Source organism: Musca autumnalis, unplaced genomic scaffold (genome assembly GCF_047663935.1).
Source record: "Musca autumnalis isolate F117 unplaced genomic scaffold, ASM4766393v1 scaffold_1, whole genome shotgun sequence".
Taxonomy (NCBI): domain Eukaryota; kingdom Metazoa; phylum Arthropoda; class Insecta; order Diptera; family Muscidae; genus Musca; species Musca autumnalis.
In genome coordinates this window covers 235,200,065-235,223,019 of record NW_027411644.1, presented here as the reverse complement: position 1 = coordinate 235,223,019, position 22,955 = coordinate 235,200,065, and the positions used below count along the sequence as shown (strand labels likewise).

At 31.8% G+C, this 22,955-nt stretch overlaps 1 protein-coding gene across 25 annotated transcripts in view; it reads right to left on the bottom strand.

The window, feature by feature from the left end:
- The window catches only part of LOC141389243 (diacylglycerol kinase theta), a 140,167-nt gene that overhangs the window by 20,705 nt on the left and 96,507 nt on the right, over window positions 1-22,955 (bottom strand). For 6 of the 25 annotated variants that reach the window (XM_073960513.1, XM_073960508.1, XM_073960512.1 and 3 more), the window contains exons 3-14: window positions 20,916-20,995; window positions 20,730-20,832; window positions 20,561-20,667; window positions 20,285-20,369; window positions 20,015-20,218; window positions 6,175-6,405; window positions 5,870-6,006; window positions 5,487-5,776; window positions 5,099-5,420; window positions 4,806-5,035; window positions 1,002-1,150; window positions 668-937 (exon numbers count right to left, since the gene is read on the bottom strand). In XM_073960513.1, the coding sequence (XP_073816614.1) occupies window positions 668-937; window positions 1,002-1,150; window positions 4,806-5,035; window positions 5,099-5,420; window positions 5,487-5,776; window positions 5,870-6,006; window positions 6,175-6,405; window positions 20,015-20,218; window positions 20,285-20,369; window positions 20,561-20,667; window positions 20,730-20,832; window positions 20,916-20,995 (2,208 nt within the window). Of the gene's footprint in view, window positions 1-667; window positions 938-1,001; window positions 1,151-4,805; window positions 5,036-5,098; window positions 5,421-5,486; window positions 5,777-5,869; window positions 6,007-6,174; window positions 6,406-11,679; window positions 13,573-20,014; window positions 20,219-20,284; window positions 20,370-20,560; window positions 20,668-20,729; window positions 20,833-20,915; window positions 20,996-22,955 lie in introns of all 25 variants that reach the window. The other 19 variants (XM_073960516.1, XM_073960511.1, XM_073960514.1 and 16 more) reach the window with 5 other exon arrangements.

The following is a 22,955-nucleotide window of genomic DNA, read 5'->3' as shown; positions in this document are numbered from 1 at the left end:
TTGGTTTTCATTCTTTGGTTTAGTTTACACAAAACACTTATGTCATTTACAACAACAACAAGAAAAATTGTATATGATGGTTAAAGAAAAAGATTGGGGACTATATTCGAATCACATCACGGGGTATGATTGAGAAAGAAAACTTGGACATTTCATTGCATTGGATTCTCAATAATACATTATGTGACAGTGTCCCTTCACATTGAACATTTGACATTTAGCAAGACCATTTGTTTAGTAGAAGATTTTAAATTACAACAACTTTTAGGGGACACTTATAAGGGGCCAATTAAAAGTTGGCCTCTTTTTTCCCTTTGTGAAACACAAAACAAAGTTTTAAAGATTTTTCTTCTTCTTTTTTTGGTTTAAAAACATTGAATTCAAATCAAAATCCATATACAAAAAAGTATTGTATAAAATGTACTTGTAGTTATGTAAAAAAATGTGTACGAGTATTAAGAATATTGTATTGAGAAAACTTTTAATACGAATTTAAATAATAAAATTATTTATATTTAACTTGTACACATTTTTTTTCTAATTATTTGATTTGGTTTTGAAAGAATATGTAGAGTAGGAATACATAGAGATATATATAGAGTATATATACGTATATATGTATATTGAAAGAGAGAGAGACAAAGAAAATTTTGTGTAATCAAAAGACCTGATTTTTCACTCGATGTAATGGCCGGTTCTTGATGATGCTGATCTGTTTGTTGCGATAGATGTGCTTGATGAGCCTTCTTCTTCTTACCGGTAGTGTTCGTGGGAACCTTTAAGATTTGTTCCTCGGGTTTTTCTTCGGGATGAAAAACAACAGTCCAACGATCTAAACGTATATCTTCGGCTTCGATAACTTCACGTAGATAGCTAAGAGGATCTTGATCGCCAGTATAGCCGGAACCCCAACAGAGGACACGTGCCAAATCGTTGCCTATATTTGTTTGTTTTTATAGAATAATGTCAAATGTATTTGAAATATAAAAGTAACAACTTACCAGTTCCCAATGGTAAGATGGCACAGGGTGGACTTGAACATTCCGAATCTTGTCCCACATTATCCAAACATTGTAGAACCCAACCAACTGTACCATCACCACCGCATACCAAAATCTTGTAATGGGGTATGTGGCGGAAAACATATAATCTGTAAGTGGAAACAAAAGGATTATTTTCAACAGATTGACAACAGATCCAGCAAATAACTTTTAAAGAACATTTAAAGACATTTTTTCTGAGGATCATTAGACCTTAAAACGTGGATTTTTAAAGAATTTTTTTCTAAGGATCATCAGAACTCAAAACGTGGATTTAAAAAAAAAATTTATAAAGATCTCAGACCTCAAAGAGAGATTAAAGATTTTTTTAAGAGTCATCAGACCTCAAAACTTGGATTTTTAAAGAATTTTTTCTAAGGATCATCAGACCTTAAAACGTGGATTTTTAAAGAATTTTTTCTAAGGATCATCAGACCTTAAAACGTGGAATTTTAAAGAATTTTTTCTAAGGATCATCAGACCTTAAAACATGGATTTTTAAAGAATTTTTTCTAAGGATCATCAGACCTTAAAACGTGGATTTTTAAAGAATTTTTTCTAAGGATCATCAGACCTTAAAACGTGGATTTTTAAAGAATTTTTTCTAAAAATCATTATCAAAACGTGATTTTTTAAAGAATTTTTTCTAAGGATCATCAGACCTTAAAACGTGGATTTTTAAAGAATTTTTTCTAAGGATCATCAGACCTTAAAACGTGGATTTTTAAAGAATTTTTTCTAAGGATCATCAGACCTTAAAACGTGGATTTTTAAAGAATTTTTTCTAAGGATCATCAGACCTTAAAACGTGGATTTTTAAAGAATTTTTTCTAAGGATCATCAGACCTTAAAACGTGGATTTTTAAAGAATTTTTTCTAAGGATCATCAGACCTTAAAACGTGGATTTTTAAAGAATTTTTTCTAAGGATCATCAGACCTTAAAACGTGGATTTTTAAAGAATTTTTTCTAAGGATCATCAGACCTTAAAACGTGGATTTTTAAAGAATTTTTTCTAAGGATCATCAGACCTTAAAACGTGGATTTTTAAAGAATTTTTTCTAAGGATCATCAGACCTTAAAACGTGGATTTTTAAAGAATTTTTTCTAAGGATCATCAGACCTTAAAACGTGGATTTTTAAAGAATTTTTTCTAAGGATCATCAGACCTTAGATCCTCCTTAGTTTTTTAAAGAAAATTTATGTAAGGTCCCTCAGACCACAAAACGTGGATTTTTAAAGAAAATTTATTTAAGGACCCTCTTTAGATTTTTAAAGAAAATTTATTTAAAATTATTTAGACCACAAAGCGTGGGTTTTTAAAGAAAATTTATTTAAGGACCCTCCTTGGATTTTTAAAGAAAATTTATTTAAGCTCCCTCAGACCAAAAACGTGGATTTTTAAAGAAAATTTATTTAAGCTCCCTCAGACCACAAAACGTGGATTTTTAAAGAAAATTTTTTTAAGCTCCCTCAGACCACAAAACGTGGATTTTTAAAGAATATTAATTTATGGACCTTCAGACCACAAAACGTGGATTTTTAAAGAATTTTTTCTAAGGATCATCAGACCTTTAAACGTGGATTTTTAAAGAATTTTTTCTAAGGATCATCAGACCTTAAAACGTGGATTTTTAAAGAATTTTTTCTAAGGATCATCAGACCTTAAAACGTGGATTTTTAAAGAATTTTTTCTAAGGATCATCAGACCTTAAAACGTGGATTTTTAAAGAATTTTTTCTAAGGATCATCAGACCTTAAAACGTGGATTGTTAAAGAGTTTTTTCTAAGGATCATCAGACCTTAAAACGTGGATTTTTAAAGAATTTTTTTCTAAGGATCATCAGACCTTAAAACGTGGATTTTTAAAGAATTTTTTCTAAGGATCATCAGACCTTAAAACGTGGATTTTTAAAGAATTTTTTCTAAGGATCATCAGACCTAAAAACGTGGATTTTTAAAGAATTTTTTCTAAGGATCATCAGACCTTAGATCCTCCTTAGATTTTTAAAGAAAATTTATGTAAGGTCCCTCAGACCACAAAACGTGGATTTTTAAAGAAAATTTATTTAAGGACCCTCTTTAGATTTTTAAAGAAAATTTATTTAAAATTTATTTAGACCACAAAGCGTGAGTTTTCAAAGAAAATTTATTTAAGGACCCTCTTTAGATTTTTAAAGAAAATTTATTTAAAATTTATTTAGACCACAAAGCGTGGGTTTTTAAAGAAAATTTATTTAAGGACCCTCCTTGGATTTTTAAAGAAAATTTATTTAAGCTCTCTCAGACCAAAAACGTGGATTTTTAAAGAAAATTTATTTAAGCTCCCTCAGACCACAAAACGTGGATTTTTAAAGAATATTAATTTAAGGACCTTCAGACCACAAAACGTGGATTTTTAAAGAATTTTTTCTAAAGATCATCAGACCTTAAAACGTGGATTTTTAAAGAATTTTTTTCTAAGGATCATCAGACCTTAAAACGTGGATTTTTAAAGAATTTTTTCTAAGGATCATCAGACCTTAAAACGTGGATTTTTAAAGAATTTTTTCTAAGGATCATCAGACCTTAAAACGTGGATTTTTAAAGAATTTTTTCTAAGGATCATCAGACCTTAAAACGTGGATTTTTAAAGAATTTTTTCTAAGGATCATCAGACCTTAAAACGAGGATTTTTAAAGAATTTTTTCTAAGGATCATCAGACCTTAAAACGTGGATTTTTAAAGAATTTTTTCTAAGGATCATCAGACCTTAAAACGTGGATTTTTAAAGAATTTTTTCTAAGGATCATCAGACCTTAAAACGTGGATTTTTAAAGAATTTTTTCTAAGGATCATCAGACCTTAAAACGTGGATTTTTAAAGAATTTTTTCTAAGGATCATCAGACCTTAAAACGTGGATTTTTAAAGAATTTTTCTAAGGATCATCAGACCTTAAAACGTGGATTTTTAAAGAATTTTTTCTAAGGATCATCAGACCTTAAAACGTGGATTTTTAAAGAATTTTTTCTAAGGATCATCAGACCTTAAAACGTGGATTTTTAAAGAATTTTTTCTAAGGATCATCAGACCTTAAAACGTGGATTTTTAAAGAATTTTTTCTAAGGATCATCAGACCTTAAAACGTGGATTTTTAAAGAATTTTTTCTAAGGATCATCAGACCTTAAAACGTGGATTTTTAAAGAATTTTTTCTAAGGATCATCAGACCTTAAAACGTGGATTTTTAAAGAATTTTTTCTAAGGATCATCAGACCTTAGATCCTCCTTAGATTTTTAAAGAAAATTTATGTAAGGTCCCTCAGACCACAAAACGTGGATTTTTAAAGAATATTAATTTAAGGACCTTCAGACCACAAAACGTGGATTTTTAACGAAAATTTATTTAAGGATCCTCATTGGATTTTTAAAGAAAATTTATTTAAGAACCCTCAGACCACAAAACGTGGATTTTTGAAGAAAATTTATTTAAGAACCCTCAGACCACAAAGCGTGGATTTTTAAAGAAAATTTATTTAAGGTCCCTCAGTTCACAAAACGTGAATTTTTAAAGAAAATTTATTTAAGGTCCCTCAGTTCACAAAACGTGGATTTTTAAAGAAAATTTATTTAAGAACCCTCAGACCACAAAGCGTGGATTTTTAAAGAATATTTATATACGGATTCTCAGACCACAAATCGTGGATTTTTAAATAAGAATAATCGTAAAATTAAAAATATGTATTGTTTTATTTCCTTTTAATTTGTAATTTTCAGTTTAACTTACCCCGGTAATGGACCACCATTCTCCAGATTAAATACTTGAAATGGATTCAATAGTTTTCTAAAGTTCGATATCAACTCTAGACCCTGACAACCGCCAGATTTGACATTTACAAATACCAGCAAGGGATTTATGTCGGATGGCACCATGCTCGGTTCAATGTTTGGCAAAAGCATTACCAACAAATCTTTGCCATCCCAGCGTACTTCGCGTAGAATATAGAAAGCTCGAACCTAAAGTAATCGAACATAGAAATTAAAAACATATTGGAACACTTCTGATTGTCCTCAACCTACCGCTTTCTGGGCATCTTCATAGGTTAAGACCACCGAACCATACTCATAATAGATTGGACCAATACTTGTAAATTTACTATCTTCCGTTAAATACTTGTTGAGGAAATCTTCGTATTTACGCTGAGATTTCCCGGGATCTAAATTACCCACAAATAATGCAATATTAGGACCATGTGGATCTTGACGATGTTGCAAATAGAAACGCATCAATTCCATTTGACGTATAGAGTCTTTGCCCATTTGTTTCATAATATTCCATGGGCGTTCGTTCCAGGATAAAATGCGTTCGGTAACACCACTATCTAATAATACTTGGGAACATCTGAAAGAAAGCGGAGGAGGGGTGATATAAAATTTTGTAATTGCTTATGGAAATTGTCAAACCCACCTGTAATCATCGATTGGATTATCTTGTAAACCAAAACGATCTAGAGCATCACGTATCAAATCCTTAATAGTGGTCGTAGTATCGACAGGAACACTAACATATGGCTCTTCCAGTGAGCACTGCAATTTACCAGGATAAACACGAACAAAGCCATTGTCCTTGTCTTGAAACCGAAGAAATATAGCTGGTCGTTTACCCTCCATGTGATTTAAACTTAATACAGGATTTGGATCTTGTAGGGCTGAATCTTCCATGCCAACGGGAGCATATAAATCGGTTAAATAAAATGCCTGCAATTGTTCACAAAAAAAAAGGATGGTCGATTAATAACAAAATACTTAGCATATATATAAGTGTAATCTTATGTGTTTCCCTAAACTTACACCGGGATCACGTGATATATGAAATGCTCTCAATGCTGTTGTTAACAATTGTTCCAAGGTATATGTACGAGGTACTGTTATAACTCGATAGAGCTGACGTCTAAATGAATTATTACCATCAAAGACCTTGATTGCTTCTACAAAAATAAAAGAAAAAGTTTTTCCATTGTAATGCATTCATTCGAATATTTTTTACTTGTAGCTATTCTCAGATTGTTAAAGAGAGAAGTGAGACCACTTGGAACACATGACATTTCTCTCTCCGACAAAATGAAAAATGCCGCCGGTAAAATTATTATTATTACCTATATCCTTTTCTTCACGTTCCCTTTCTTTTTTCTCCTTTTCTTTATCCGATTTATCGGACTTATGTCCCGATGCCGATTCTGGCCGATAATGTGAAGATGAACCACCACTGCTACAACCAGCTGCACTACCGCCCGCCACAACAGACACTGCCTCATTTTTATCCACCGACTCTTCATCTTTGAAGCGTGGAGTATCACCACTGCTGAATTCTTCTGATATACTTCGAGCTGTTCGAGTTGTTGGAATGTATAAAAGGGAGGAAGGATAAAGAGTTTGTTTTAATTAATAACATATGAAAATAATATAGAAAATATTTTGTTATAAAATAAATGTATTGTTGTAAGTAATGTTATGATATCCAATTCGTTTAAAGTTTAGCATAAAAATCATTCACATTTGTTAGATTTTGTTAATTAACTACACAAATTATGTTAATAATTTTGTAACACGCTTCTCTATAAATAAAATAACAAATATTTCCAAATGTAAAATTTTAAAGGTCATAAGGATCTAAAGCAATAGAAATGGACAGAGCTAAATCGTCTCCAAATTGTTTGAAACGTATTTCGTTGAAACATTAAAACATATAAAAACAAGTAAAAGAAGTATCAGTCGGCTTCGTCGACAGATATATACCCTCAGCCTATGTGAATTGAAAATTTCCTCTACAAACAGATCGAATGTATTTTCAGAATTTTGTGCCCCTTTTTGGACATTTGAACTTGCCGACAAAAATTTGGATAAAGTTCAAAAGTGTTGTGTTAAAGGAATGGACTGACATAGTCCATTATGGAGGTGGATCTTATTTTGGGAGCCATATCTTTTCGATTGATATCACGCCTAGTATGCCAGGAAGCATGGACATGTCCACGGAAAACATAATATCGCTGTAAACAGGACCACAACGAACACGATCTTTGAACAGACACTAAACTGCACTTAGACACAAATGTAGAACTTTGTTGGGGGAGGTACCCTTAGGAGAGGACCGATATTTTAGAAGTTAAACTTAATTTGGACAAAATGTTAGGAGATCCAAGGTTAGGACCAAATTGGTTGCCCCATTCATTATCATATGGTTTTTATTCCTTTCGGGCTGTTTTCTCAAGAAGTATGGCCTTGCCCCTGAAAAACTTTTATCGTCGTAATTGAGGCAGCGAATGCAAGTTGCTTCAACAAAAATCAAAATTATTCGAGAGCAGTTTTAAAAGTAAACTTATCCGAAATTTTGAGTGGGATGTACCCGACGGGGTAGACAAATATAGTCCATATTCGAACCTGATCCATATCTGGTAGATATATTAGGATGTGTCACGAATGAACAAAATCGGTCACCCCCTTTAAGAGTTATCGTGCGCACAATTTTTCCGAACATTTTCGAACTTTTGTGGGGAAGGTACTAGAAGGAGTGGACCGATATAACCCATCTTCGAAATCAAACTAAGTTTGGACAAAATATTACGAAAGACAAATTATGGACCAAATCCGTTAATCCGTTCGAGAGTTATCTTGCGCTCCAACCACTATACACGGTGTCATAGGGGTGTTTTTGCAGCTTTCAGGCTATTTTCTCAGGAAGTATGGTCTTGCCCCTGATGAAGCTTGTACCGTCGTATGGGGTGCAGTTAATACAAGTTGTTACAACAAAAATCAAAGTTTTTCGCGGTCCTAAACTGAAATTTTCCGAAATTTTGTGTGGGAGGTACCCGAAGGTACCCGATCGAGTCCACATTGTAACTTTATCTTTGTCTGGTGGAAATATTACGATAGGCAAGGTATGGAACAAATTGGTTATTCCCTTCAAGATTTATCGTGCGCACAATTTTTCCGAACATTTTCCAACTTTTGTGGGGTAGGTACCGGGAGGAGTGGGCCGATATAACCAATCTTCGAACTTAAACTAAGTTTGCACAAAATATTGCGAAAGCCAAATTTTTAACACATCGGTTAATCCGTTCGAGAGTTATCGTGCGCTTCAACCAGCCAGACAGACGGACGGACATTGCTAAATCGACTCCAAATTGTCGGAAACGGATTTCGTCCAAATATACTTGGGGTCTAAAACCATTTTTTGATGAAGCACATTTTGCCCGCATGAAATTGTATATACCCTCATTAGCATAGTCACGGTCCACCTAGCGTGAATATCATTAAAAAATTTTATAAAATTAGGCATTTCTAGAATGAGTTCAATAGTAGAGTAAACTCATGAAATTGATGTAGTGGGCAATTCGATCTAAGAACGCCTAATTTCATGAAATTTTTTAATGAAATTCACTCTAGTGTAGACCGGGTCATAAATGCTGAGGGTATAACTATTTCAGTGAGGCATATTTTTATCTTACTAAAGTGTATAAACCCTAGGTAGCCTAATTTTTTTTATATTTTATATTTTATATTTTATATTTTATATTTTATATTTTATATTTTATATTTTATATTTTATATTTTATATTTTATATTTTATATTTTATATTTTATATTTTATATTTTATATTTTATATTTTATATTTTATATTTTATATTTTATATTTTATATTTTATATTTTATATTTTATATTTTATATTTTATATTTTATATTTTATATTTTATATTTTATATTTTATATTTTATATTTTATATTTTATATTTTATATTTTATATTTTATATTTTATATTTTATATTTTATATTTTATATTTTATATTTTATATTTTATATTTTATATTTTATATTTTATATTTTATATTTTATATTTTATATTTTATATTTTATATTTTATATTTTATATTTTATATTTTATATTTTATATTTTATATTTTATATTTTATATTTTATATTTTATATTTTATATTTTATATTTTATATTTTATATTTTATATTTTATATTTTATATTTTATATTTTATATTTTATATTTTATATTTTATATTTTATATTTTATATTTTATATTTTATATTTTATATTTTATATTTTATATTTTATATTTTATATTTTATATTTTATATTTTATATTTTATATTTTATATTTTATATTTTATATTTTATATTTTATATTTTATATTTTATATTTTATATTTTATATTTTATATTTTATATTTTATATTTTATATTTTATATTTTATATTTTATATTTTATATTTTATATTTTATATTTTATATTTTATATTTTATATTTTATATTTTATATTTTATATTTTATATTTTATATTTTATATTTTATATTTTATATTTTATATTTTATATTTTATATTTTATATTTTATATTTTATATTTTATATTTTATATTTTATATTTTATATTTTATATTTTATATTTTATATTTTATATTTTATATTTTATATTTTATATTTTATATTTTATATTTTATATTTTATATTTTATATTTTATATTTTATATTTTATATTTTATATTTTATATTTTATATTTTATATTTTATATTTTATATTTTATATTTTATATTTTATTTTTTATATTTTATATTTTATATTTTATATTTTATATTTTATATTTTATATTTTATATTTTATATTTTATATTTTATATTTTATATTTTATATTTTATATTTTATATTTTATATTTTATATTTTATATTTTATATTTTATATTTTATATTTTATATTTTATATTTTATATTTTATATTTTATATTTTATATTTTATATTTTATATTTTATATTTTATATTTTATATTTTATATTTTATATTTTATATTTTATATTTTATATTTTATATTTTATATTTTATATTTTATATTTTATATTTTATATTTTATATTTTATATTTTATATTTTATATTTTATATTTTATATTTTATATTTTATACTTTATATTTTATATTTTATATTTTATATTTTATATTTTATATTTTATATTTTATATTTTATATTTTATATTTTATATTTTATATTTTATATTTTATATTTTATATTTTATATTTTATATTTTATATTTTATATTTTATATTTTATATTTTATATTTTATATTTTATATTTTATATTTTATATTTTATATTTTATATTTTATATTTTATATTTTATATTTTATATTTTATATTTTATATTTTATATTTTATATTTTATATTTTATATTTTATATTTTATATTTTATATTTTATATTTTATATTTTATATTTTATATTTTATATTTTATATTTTATATTTTATATTTTATATTTTATATTTTATATTTTATATTTTATATTTTATATTTTATATTTTATATTTTATATTTTATATTTTATATTTTATATTTTATATTTTATATTTTATATTTTATATTTTATATTTTATATTTTATATTTTATATTTTATATTTTATATTTTATATTTTATATTTTATATTTTATATTTTATATTTTATATTTTATATTTTATATTTTATATTTTATATTTTATATTTTATATTTTATATTTTATATTTTATATTTTATATTTTATATTTTATATTTTATATTTTATATTTTATATTTTATATTTTATATTTTATATTTTATATTTTATATTTTATATTTTATATTTTATATTTTATATTTTATATTTTATATTTTATATTTTATATTTTATATTTTATATTTTATATTTTATATTTTATATTTTATATTTTATATTTTATATTTTATATTTTATATTTTATATTTTATATTTTATATTTTATATTTTATATTTTATATTTTATATTTTATATTTTATATTTTATATTTTATATTTTATATTTTATATTTTATATTTTATATTTTATATTTTATATTTTATATTTTATATTTTATATTTTATATTTTATATTTTATATTTTATATTTTATGTTTTATGTTTTATATTTTATGTTTTATATTTTATATATATTTATATTTCATATTTATTTTATAATTTATATTTTCAGTGTTCAGATAGCCCTTTATTGCATATCTATATATAATATTTTTGTAACTACATAAGCTATTTACTCGGTCACGCCGATCTTCATTCACGTTAGTTTAGTTGTGTTATTGACATGCATTGAGGTTATGTTTAACTATGAATTATTACCTAAAACACATTAGAATCATGCTTTTATTTTTTGATTAGTAAGACACATTCAAGACATGAATTTTTTTGATTAGTAAGGACAGATTGTGAGAAATAGAGATCGAATGATTTGTGTTAAGTTTACGAAGGGTGTTGTTGGTTGAGTGCCAAAATATGGTTAACGACAATGAATGATTATTAGCTGATTAATTTTGTTGAAAACAAAAGACGAAATCTTCTAACAAAAAAACGTACGAACATAAATTGTGGTACTCAAAAAATTACACTTTGAAAAGAAATAATAAACAAACGAACTAAAAATGTTGGAACACAAACTGTAAATAAAACAAAAAAATCATTTCAGGGACAAAAAATACAAAACAAATGCTGTTAATTAAGAAAACAAAAATCAATACAAATTTTATTTATTATTTTTTGTTGCTTTACTTTACAAAACAAATTATAGAAAATTACAAATTCAACAAAAAAATAAGAAGAAGAAAAATCAAATCACCTCTGCGTTTGTGATAACGTGGTTTACTACGCCATCCCATTGAAAACCGACGCATACGTTTCAGCAATTTTCCAAAGACGTGTTCATTATCACTCAGCCTTGAACGGCTACGGCTACTACCGCCATCACTGATGTCACCACCACCACCATCATCGCTGTGAATACCGCTACCATATAATGCCGAGTGGTGATGATAGGGTCTTAGGCGGCTACCCAAAAATTGGGAATACTCTTTCAGAACTTCATCATCATCATCTTCGTAGGCATCGACAAGATGATCATCGCTGCGATGACGATCATAGGTATCATAGTTATCATCATATGGCTGATAGTTACCATCCTCATCCTGTATGGTAATTTCAATATTCTGATACATGGTATCAAGGCTATAATTGCTGTGAATATTTTTACCCTCCACTTTACCACCACCAGCAGCTGTGCCACCATGGGAGCGTTTCGAACGTCGACGCTGAAATAAACGGGCATATTTTTTATATCTACCTCCAGGACTTTGGGCATGCAATTTAACACCAGGTTCCTGGAAAGATTTACTACGACCCACCGGCGACAAGGGGTGTGGCGCTGTGGCTGGATGCGGTGGAATTGGTGAGGCTGATGAACAATCACTGGAATTCGGTGAACTCAGTGCCGGATGGCGATGATGTAGCCCCCTGCTGGGCGCTGGTATAGGCTTGGCTGCAGTCTTTTGTTTCGTACTCTCGAACGCACCTAAGGCAGTGTTGGCTGCGCTGCGTTTGGGTTTACTGGGCGTGCCAGGCGTAAAACCCATTGCAGTGGACAGCTGGAGATTGTGCGCATTTCTATGTCTATTTAAACTAATACGTTTCTCTATGGAGGTATTACTATTACTACTGTTACAACTTAAATTGCTAAGCAGATTCATGCTAGAATCAATATCAATATCATCGGTATTGGTTAGTTCGCCACCCGTATCAGAGGTTTCATAGAAACCTTCATGGTGGGTGGATTCACCTTCGACATCGCCATGGTATTCAATATCACTGCCAGTGCCAGTACCAGGTGTCAACTGCTGGCCACCACGGCCACTACTTTCATCACTTAATACTTCGGCTTGTTTTGATTTAATGGCTCGCGATTTTGAGGAATCTGCCAAATCTACATCACAGTGCTCATAATCATCACTTATGTCGCCACCGCTGACATCACATACACCACCATCGACTTCATCATCATCGGTATTGGAAGAAAGATGCTTACGGCCACTGCGACCAACACCGCCACCTCCGGGATATGGTATCTTACGTACTATATTCGTATAAAATAAATGCAACGACGATGATGTCGAGGGAGATTTTGCAATATTCTTTTGGCACTTTTTACGATTGCTGGCTTTTGTGCATTCTCGTTTACTGGCTATCTTAGGGTTAACCTCTAATAACTCTTTAATATTTTCATTGGTTGTTTGATTTGTTTGCTCTTCCGGACGATCCTCGTCATTGGCGTCATTATCATTATCAGCATTTTGTTCATTATCATCAGCATCGCCGTCATCATCTATAACATTTTCATTTGTCGCATCCACAGCTATTTGTGTGAGAGTCGAACTTTCATCAGCTATTAGCATGGGTATCGGTGAAGGAGCATACGATGATGAGGGTGAAGAGGAAAGAAAAAAATTTTGTTTTGATTGTTCTAAACGTTGTCTTTGCAATAGTAAAAGCTCTTTTAATGTTAAAGCATTGCCATTTTTACTACTCATAGCTGTTGTTGCGGCATTTTCCACGGCTTGTTTGGTTGCAGTAATGGACGATACAGTAGCTGCAGCAGATGCTGCTGCTGCTGTTTCTGCAGTTGATGATGTAGCAGCTACAATTTCAGCACATTCAACATCGTCGATATTGCTATAATCTTCTAGGAGAGCGCGCGCACACATTACATTTACATATTTTTTGGATTAATTAGAAGTCGTGAAGGAGTTTTTTTCGAAAGCAAAATGATACAAAAATAAAAAACAAATTTTAAAAAACAAAAAGGTATATACAAAATAAACTTTGCAATAAATTTAATTTAAAATAATATAAAATATAAAATAATGTTGTGAAATATGGAATGCAGATCATTTCATAATTTCTCATTACTTTTGGGGAATTACAATTAAGAAGTCTAAAGGATATGTCTGTTAGCCCAGCCACATTAAGCCTAAGCAAAATCCTGACCTCAATGTAAAAATATGAACTTAAATGTAATTTTGTGCGAGAGGGTTCGGGACCCATATTTTGGGAAATATTTGCCTAGAAAAAATTATACTATTGCAGTCCAGACGAAGGGGATGGAAGATACCAAGGAACGGTCCTGACCGGTTTTAACATGGCAAAGCCCAGGATTTATCTTGGTCCCTCTTTCATCTCAAGTGGACACTGACCTCCCCGTGGTGTCACCTGGGGAACTGCCTTTAACACCCGTTAAAGGTAGTGAGCTAACATGTGCCGCGCGTTCACCCATAAGAACGTTAAAAACTTGGGATTGGGCGTCGGGTTAGTAACCCTCCCCTTGAAAAAACAACCTACTATGAAAAAACGAAAGAAAAGAAAAACAAACCCCTCTAAAGTTGACGAACCCCGCAAACGTTTTAAGGACCATGATCTGCGAATCTGCACCTGGAATGTTCGCACTCTTTATAGAGAAGGTGCAGTCTTCGCATTGGCAGACGTACTTGAAAATTACAAGGCCGATATTACTGCCATACAGGAAATACGATGGATTGGGAAAGGCGTCACAACAACACCTAAAGGTGACGCACTGTATTATAGCTGCCATGACGTAAAGCATGGGTTTGGTTGCGGATTTGTAGTTGATCTGGTCTCCAGCTTCACCCCAGTGAATGAAAGACTAGCTACAATTCGATTAAAAGCAAAATTCTTCAACATCAGCTTTATTTGCGCTCATGCTACCACTGAAGACAAGGACGAACAGACCAAAGATATTTTTTACGAGCGCTTAGAAGAAACTTATGACCGTTGCCCTGCCCATGACATTAAAATTATACTAGGCGATTTTAATGCCAAAATTGAAAAGGAGAATATTTTTGGCCCAACAGTCGGGAAATTCAGTCTCCACAGTGAAACATCTGACAATGGTATGAGGCTGATAGACTTTGCAGCTGCAAGAAACATGGTAGTTAGCAGTACCAGATTTAAGCATCTCCATATTCATAAGGCCACCTGGCTATCGCCAGATCAAAGAACAAGAAATCAAATTGATCACTTTGATTCAAATTGATGGAAGACATGCATCAAGCGTGTTGGATGTTAGATCGTTCCGAGGTGCAAACATAGACTCAGACCACTACCTTGTTGCGGCAAAGGTACGTACCAGATTAAACGTAGCAAACAAAGTGCGAACAGACACAACACGGAAGTTGGACATCGGTAAGCTGCAATCACAACAGATAGCCACAGCATATTCCACTCAACTGACCCAACTGCTTAATCAAAGCACTCCTCGTCCCGATAACATATCAGAACAATGGCAAAACATTGCCCACTCCATGCAAACAGCAGCAAAATCAGTACTTGGATACCAGAGACCTCCACCAAGGAATCCATGGTATGACCAGGAGTGTCGTGCTGCTACCGAGGAGAAAAATGTGGAATATAGGGCTACTTTACAATCAGTAGCAACGCGTAGCGCACGAGAGAGGTATCGGGAGAAAAGGAGAGAGGAGGAACGTCTTTTCCGCAGGAAAAAAGAGAGATGGAAAAGCGGGAGTGTGAACAAATCGAGATGTACAGGAGACAGAATGAAAATTCTACCAAAGAGTGAAACATCAAACTGATGGCTTTGGAACTGGCACGTCCTCCTGTAGAGACCAGCAAGGTAATCTGGTAACTGTTACAGATAGTGTGCTAAGGATATGGAAAGAATATTTTTCCAAACTGTTGGTATCCAATAGTAGCGAAGTCGACGAAGATACCACAGATCCAATCGAACAAGATGGTATTGAATGTATACCACCCGGCCAAGATGAGGTAAAGACAGCTATAAACCGGCTGAAGAATAATAAGGCAGCAGAAGCTGATGGCCTACCAGCCGAGCTGTTTAAAACCGGAGGCGACACGCTGATAAGGTGTATGCATCAGCTAGTTAGCGCCATCTGGCAGGAAGAACGCGTACCCGACGATTGGAACCTGGGCATCCTGTGTCCCGTCCATAAGAAAGGAGATAAGACTTTATGCTCCAACTATAGGGGTATAAGTCTACTCCCTATTGCCTACAAGATCGTGTCAGGGATATTGTGCGAACGACTAAAGCCTATGGTCAACGAGATAATTGGACAATATCAATGCGGCTTTAGACCTGGCAAGTCCACCATTGACCAGATATTTACCCTGCGGCAAATCCTGGAGAAGACCCACGAGATGCAGATCGACACCTACCATCTTTTTGTCGATTATAAAGCAGCCCTCGACAGCCCGCAGCATTCAAAGGTATTCCACGCCATGTCTGAATTTGGTATACCCGCAAAGCTCATTCGGCTTTGTAAAATGACTCTAACTGACACGAGGTCCTCAGTTAAAATAGGAAAGAACCTCTCCGAAGAGTTTGGTACCAAAAGAGGTTTCAGACAAGGAGACAGCCTTTCGTGTGATCTTTTCAACATCCTGCTGGAAAAGGTTATACGAGAGGCAAACGTCAAAAGAAGTGGTACAATCTACACCAATAGCGACATGTTACTTGCTTATGCTGATGATATAGACATCATGGGACGATCAGTAAAAGAAGTAACTGATACCTTTATGAAGGTCGAAGGAGAATCTGCTAAAGTGGGTCTGGCGGTAAACGGTGAGAAGACCAAGTTGATGGTGTCGACGCGCAATGCGTCCATTGAGCTCGGACCGACTGTGGAAGTTGGTTCCTATAATATTGAGGTAGTAAAAGACTTCGTCTACCTCGGCACCGCCGTAAACACAACAAACGACATCAGTTGTGAAGGTTTAAGTAAGCAGTTTAAGAACAAAGCAACATCTCGTCAAACAAAAATAACGCTCTACAAAACACTGATACTACCCGTGCTGATGTATGGCTCCGAAGCCAGGGTACTTGCGCAAGCAGACATGGCAGTGCTTGGTGTGTTTGACAGATAAATTCTTCGAAAGATCTACGGACCAATCTGCGTTGACGGTGAATATCGAGCTGTATCTGCTATACAACGACATCAATATTGTTAAACGTATCGAGATGCAGCGATTGCGTTGGCTAGGCCATATCATAAGAATGAGCGATGATGAACCCGCTAAAATGGCTTATAAATACGGACCGCTTGGCGGTGAACGCAGAATTGGCAGGCCAAGGAATAGATGGCGCAAACAAGTGGATGATGAGATGAAAAGGCGCGGTATTCCAGAGTGCGAAGCAACAAAGAGAGAGAAATGGAGATCTTTTCTTAGTTTGGCCTATGGAACAAATGTTCTGTAATGGGCCAGCTAAGTAAGTAAGTAAGAGCTGTAGAAGTTCAATTTGGGTCAATTCACTGACTATATCGTATCCTTATAAAACAATAGCATGCAGGATACACCTTAACTAACTTTAAATGAAAAATCACTTACACCTGGGAAGTTTTTGCGGATTCTGAAACAGCGATGTATATAGATGAGAAAAATCCCAAAACAGAAAAAAATCGCTGGAGGGATTTTTAAATAAATCGTGGTCAAAGTTCCAATTTTTAGATTTATTTTAGGTTTTCAGGAGGACGTATCGAAATAGTACTAAGAAAAATGTTGTAGCAGTGAAAATTCTCTATAACATTTTCTTTAGGCCCATTTCGATAGGACTTGCCGTTTCCAAAGGAAATCCTGAAACCGTAAAATAAACCCAAAAATGTGAACTTTGGCGGCGATTTATTTAAAAATCCCTCCAGCGATTTTTTTCTTGTTTTTGGATTTTCCTCATCTATGAATATTGCTGTTTCAGAATCCGCCAAAAAAACTTCCCAGGTGTAAGCGGACCTAAAGAGGACAATAAACGTGGATTTTTTAAAGATTTTTATTTGGACCTAAAGAGGACAATAAACGTGGATTTTTTAAAGATTTTTATGTGGACCTAAAGAGGACAATAAACGTGGATTTTTTAAAGGATTTTTTAAAGATTTTTATTTGGACCTAAAGAGGACAATAAACGTGGATTTTTTAAAGATTTTTATTTGGACCTAAAGAGGACAATAAACGTGGATTTTTTAAAGATTTTTATTCGGACCTAAAGAGGACAATAAACGTGGATTTTTTAAAGATTTTTATTTGGACCTAAAGAAGACAATAAACGTGGATTTTTTAAAGATTTTTATTCGGACCTAAAGAGGACAATAAACGTGGATTTTTTAAAGATTTTTATTTGGACCTAAAGAGGACAATAAACGTAGATTTTTTAAAGATTTTTATTTGGACCTAAAGAGGACAATAAACGTGGATTTTTTAAAGATTTTTATTTGGACCTAAAGAGGACAATAAACGTAGATTTTTTAAAGATTTTTATTTGGACCTAAAGAGGACAATAAACGTGGATTTTTTAAAGATTTTTATTTGGACCTAAAGAGGACAATAAAGGTGGATTTTTTAAATATTTTTATTTGGACCTAAAGAGGACAATAAACGTGGATTTTTTAAAGATTTTTATTTGGACCTAAAGAGGACAATAAACGTGGATTTTTTAAAGATTTTTATTTGGACCTAAAGAGGACAATAAACGTGGATTTTTTAAAGATTTTTATTTGGACCTAAAGAGGACAATAAACGGGGATTTTTTAAAGATTTTTATTTGGACCTAAAGAGGACAATAAACGTGGATTTTTTAAAGATTTTTATTTGGACCTGAAGAGGACAATAAACGTGGATTTTTTAAAGATTTTTATTTGGACCTAAAGAGGACAATAAACGTGGATTTTTTAAAGATTTTTATTTGGACCTAAAGAGGACAATAAACGGGGATTTTTTAAAGATTTTTATTTGGACCTAAAGAGGACAATAAACGTGGATTTTTTAAAGATTTTTATTTGGACCTAAAGAGGACAATAAACGGGGATTTTTTAAAGATTTTTATTTGGACCTAAAGAGGACAATAAACGTGGATTTTTTAAAGATTTTTATTTGGACCTAAAGAGGACAATAAACGGGGATTTTTTAAAGATTTTTATTTGGACCTAAAGAGGACGATAAACGTGGATTTTTTAAAGATTTTTATTTGGACCTAAAGAGGATTTTCCTCATCTATGAATATTGCTGTTTCAGAATCCGCAAAAACTTTCCAGGTGTAAGCGGTTTTCATATAAAGTTAGTTAAGGTGTACCCTGAATGGCATTGTTTTAGGCATTAATAGGCAAAAGTTCATTCATTTTCACTACAGGAAATCATTTTTGAGAAAAATTTCAAAAAGTCATAACCCTAATATGCATATGTATGTATCTATGTTGCCCTAGGAGAAATTAGTTTAGAGATCTGCATTCAAAATGTCGTTCAAAAAAAAACTTCTTTATAAATCCTTAAAAATAATACTTTCTGTGAATAAAATTGTAATAATAAAAATTAAAAAAAAATATTTGAAAAGCAAAACAAAATTTCGAATATTTTGCTGCATATGTAAGAATGTGTGTGCTTGCAATGGTAATGGATAATATTTTTTTTCTGAATGAAATGGATTTGTGTGAAAATGTGTGGAAGTGTAGGATTTTCATAATTAAAATAATGTCGTTGTTGTTGTAGTTGACATTGATGGCAAGTGAATGTTGCAAATGTTCGTTTGCTTTGTTTTGTTTCAAAATAAAAATATGTAAAACATGAGGAAATGCAATGAATGAAGTTTTTTATTGGGATGATGGAATTTTGAAAATGTTCTTCAATTGTGAAATGTATGGGGTTTGATTTTTGTAAAGTGGGGGAAAATACAACAACAATAAAAAACATAAACACACATATGCACACGCACACACACACAGTTGGGAATACTAAGTAACACAAGCGCACAACTACTTGTCAAGCTGTCATTTCAATCTCTTTACTGATTGAATGAGTGGGGAAGGAATTGTGGAGCTGTTGTTGTGTGGATATGTCAATTTTAGGTGTCAACATGAATTTTTAATGGAAAATTGTTTTTTTTTTCATTTCCTTGTGATGAATTGGAAAGAATAGGGAAATTTCATGAATGAAATGAAAAAGTGTTAAATGCAATTCTGGTTGCCAATTTTGCACAATATTATTACAACATCATATATTTCAGACATTTTGAGAGTTTACATTTAGGACAACATTTTTTGTGGCTTTTCTTTTTTTTATGGTATTCCATTAAAACTTCTTTGGGTACTTACGGCATGAATAGTCACGAACTAAATTCGATTCGGATTCGGTTTTTCGAACACCCATTATTTCTTTAATTGGCACCTCGGTACGTGGTATTGAAACACAATGCGGAGGTAAATAGATCGGTTGTAAACAACCGAATGTACATTCGGTTGGCAGGTACATGCGACATCCAGCGTGTGTAACCAGACCACACCATTCGCAGCGATAGCCTGAGAACAACAAACAGAGATAAGTATATTTTATATTGTAGATGAGTTCAAATTTCTATGACCCACCTGTTAGACATTCTGATGACCAGCAGGTCTTTTTGCAGTAAACACATTTTGAATTTGATGGTAGATTGCCCTCTCGCCAGTGATGCTATTGAGAAGAAAATAGAAATTAGTGTTTTTTCTCCAAAAAAAAAAAAAAATAATAATTTAATAAAATAATAAGTAAATTTCGAAATGAATTTGAATAATGATAATTATTGAATAATGATAATTACTTCTAATAATTACTTACTACCCCATTTTATTTTTATTATTTCCAGGAAACAAACTAAAACTTACTTGATGCTTTACATTCAGAAGCTCCTTGCCGGGTACATAGGTGGCATTTTCTGTACAATCTGGTACAGCGAAATCTTGGCACTCGAGATGTGCATAATATTCACAAACTATTGGAATACAAAAGTTGTTCAATGAAACATATAAAAATGTACTTCATAATTCCCCTTACCTATGCAATGCACCGAAAGTGCATCATCCAAACGTTTGCGACATACTGTGCAGAATTTCTTTTTGTGTTGTGTAGGTTCCGACCAACAATGAGCCACGGGATTCTAAAATAAATTAAACCATACAATTTTTAGTTAAATTTTAAAAAAATCTTTTCAAATCTTAAGGTTCTGCAATTCATACTTACCTTAATTATACAGGGTGCAATGCCGGAACAAGGAGTCACAACATTTGTGACACAACGTTCATGTATTATAAAGTTACATACTGCAATGAAAAGAAAAAAAAAATAAATTAATCACCAACCGGTTACTGGAATCGAAAAAGGCTGCAAAAAAATTTAAACATATGTACAGCCTCTGATTGTACATAATAACAGTAGCATGAGTGGTCCTACGAACAAATCCCAAATTTTTAAAGATTTTTAATTGGACCCAAAAAAGGCCAACAAACTTTTACTTGGACCCAAACAAGGGCAAAATCGTGGATTTTTTAAAGAATTTTAATTGGACCCAAAAAAGAAAAAAAATAACGTGGATTTTTTAAGATTTTTTTGAACCCAAAAAAGGAAAATATGCATGGATTTTCAAAGATTTTTATTTGGACCCTAATCGGACAACAAACTTGTATTTTGTAAAGATTTTTATTTGGGCCAAAAAAGGACAACAAACGTGGATTTTTTAAAGATTTTTATTTTACTCAAGAAGGACCACAAACGTGGATTTTTTAAAGATTTTTATTTGGACCCAAAAAGGACAACAAACGTCTTTTTTAAAGATTTTTATTTGGACATAAAGAGGACAAAAAACGTGTATATTTAAAGATTTTTATTTGAACCCAAAAAGGACAATAAATGTTCTTAGATTTTTATTTGAACCCAAAAAAGGACAACACGCTGATTTTTTTAAAAATTTTCATTTTATTTTATTTAATTACAATAAACGCTAATTTTTAATGATTTTTATTTGGACGTAAAGAGGGAATACGTGGATTTTTTAAAGATTTTATATGGACCTAAGAGGGCAATAAACGTGAATTTTGTTTAAAGATTTGTATTTGGACCTAAGGAGGACAATAAACGTGGCAAACACACAGCCCTGGGGTGGCAGCCGCTGGCCAGAATACAGGTGTTGTGTGGTTTAGGGTCAATCCAGTATCGATCAATTTACAATGGAAGATGTTGCGAATGTTATCAGGAACGCTAAATCATCCAAAGCGTTTTACCCTGATGGAATCTCCATGGTAATGCTGAAACGGCTGGATGTGCCGACAGTCGAGTATCTCTCTCTAATGAACAGGGTGGTCCTGCTGCTAAAGCCACGCAGGGATGCCCGCAAAAGTGAATCGTACAGATTTTTCTTTTCTTGCCCGCAGCAAAGACCATTGAGGCTTAAGTCCTCCCCAGCGAACAGTTGCCGACCATCAATTTGGGTTCCGTAAGCAGTATAGGAGCAGAATTCCGACTACAAACTAGCTAGAAACATTTGGGGCACAGATAAAGAAACCTTGGGGACCGCACATAACGGGATACGTCGATCTGCGGTAAGCTATGCGGCCCCAGTTTGGTCCGCAAATATAAGTGCAACGCAATGGAAAACTATTCAAATCTGGCACAATGCCGCCCTTTGAATTGCAACAGGGTGGCTCACCACCTTCATGAGGAGACGAAGATTTTAGCGGTACATCAGCACAACAAGATGTTGTCGATGCAGTACCCGCTTGGTTGATATGCTTGAGATATCTTCATGATCTAGACAGAGAGAGAGAGAGGAGACCAAAGGTGTAAACGAGAACTTCCAAATGAACGAGTCTAACAGGCAGGCTTAAATAGCGTCCATAGTGATGGAGTAGGCTAGGCAATAAATAGTTACAGTGTGTGTTTTAGACCAGCTGCCCCTTTTCATATTGGGTCCGCACTCAGCCAAGGTACGCACTCATCTTTTTGTTGCGACAAAAGTGCGATCTAACCTAAAATCGAAGTTGGATGTCGAGAGGCTGCAAACACAGCAGATACCACAAGCCTACTCCCTTTGACGTACATGTTGCAATGCGGCAATCCTTGTACAGATAATGTGGAAGCGCAGTGGCAAAGAATAGTCCAATATCTTGAAACTGCCGCAAAATCTACGAAAAACCACAACAACAGGAGTGTCGTAAGACTACTGAAAAGAACAACCCTACAGTCAGTAGCAACCCGAAACGCCAAGGAAAAATATCAGAAGAAGAC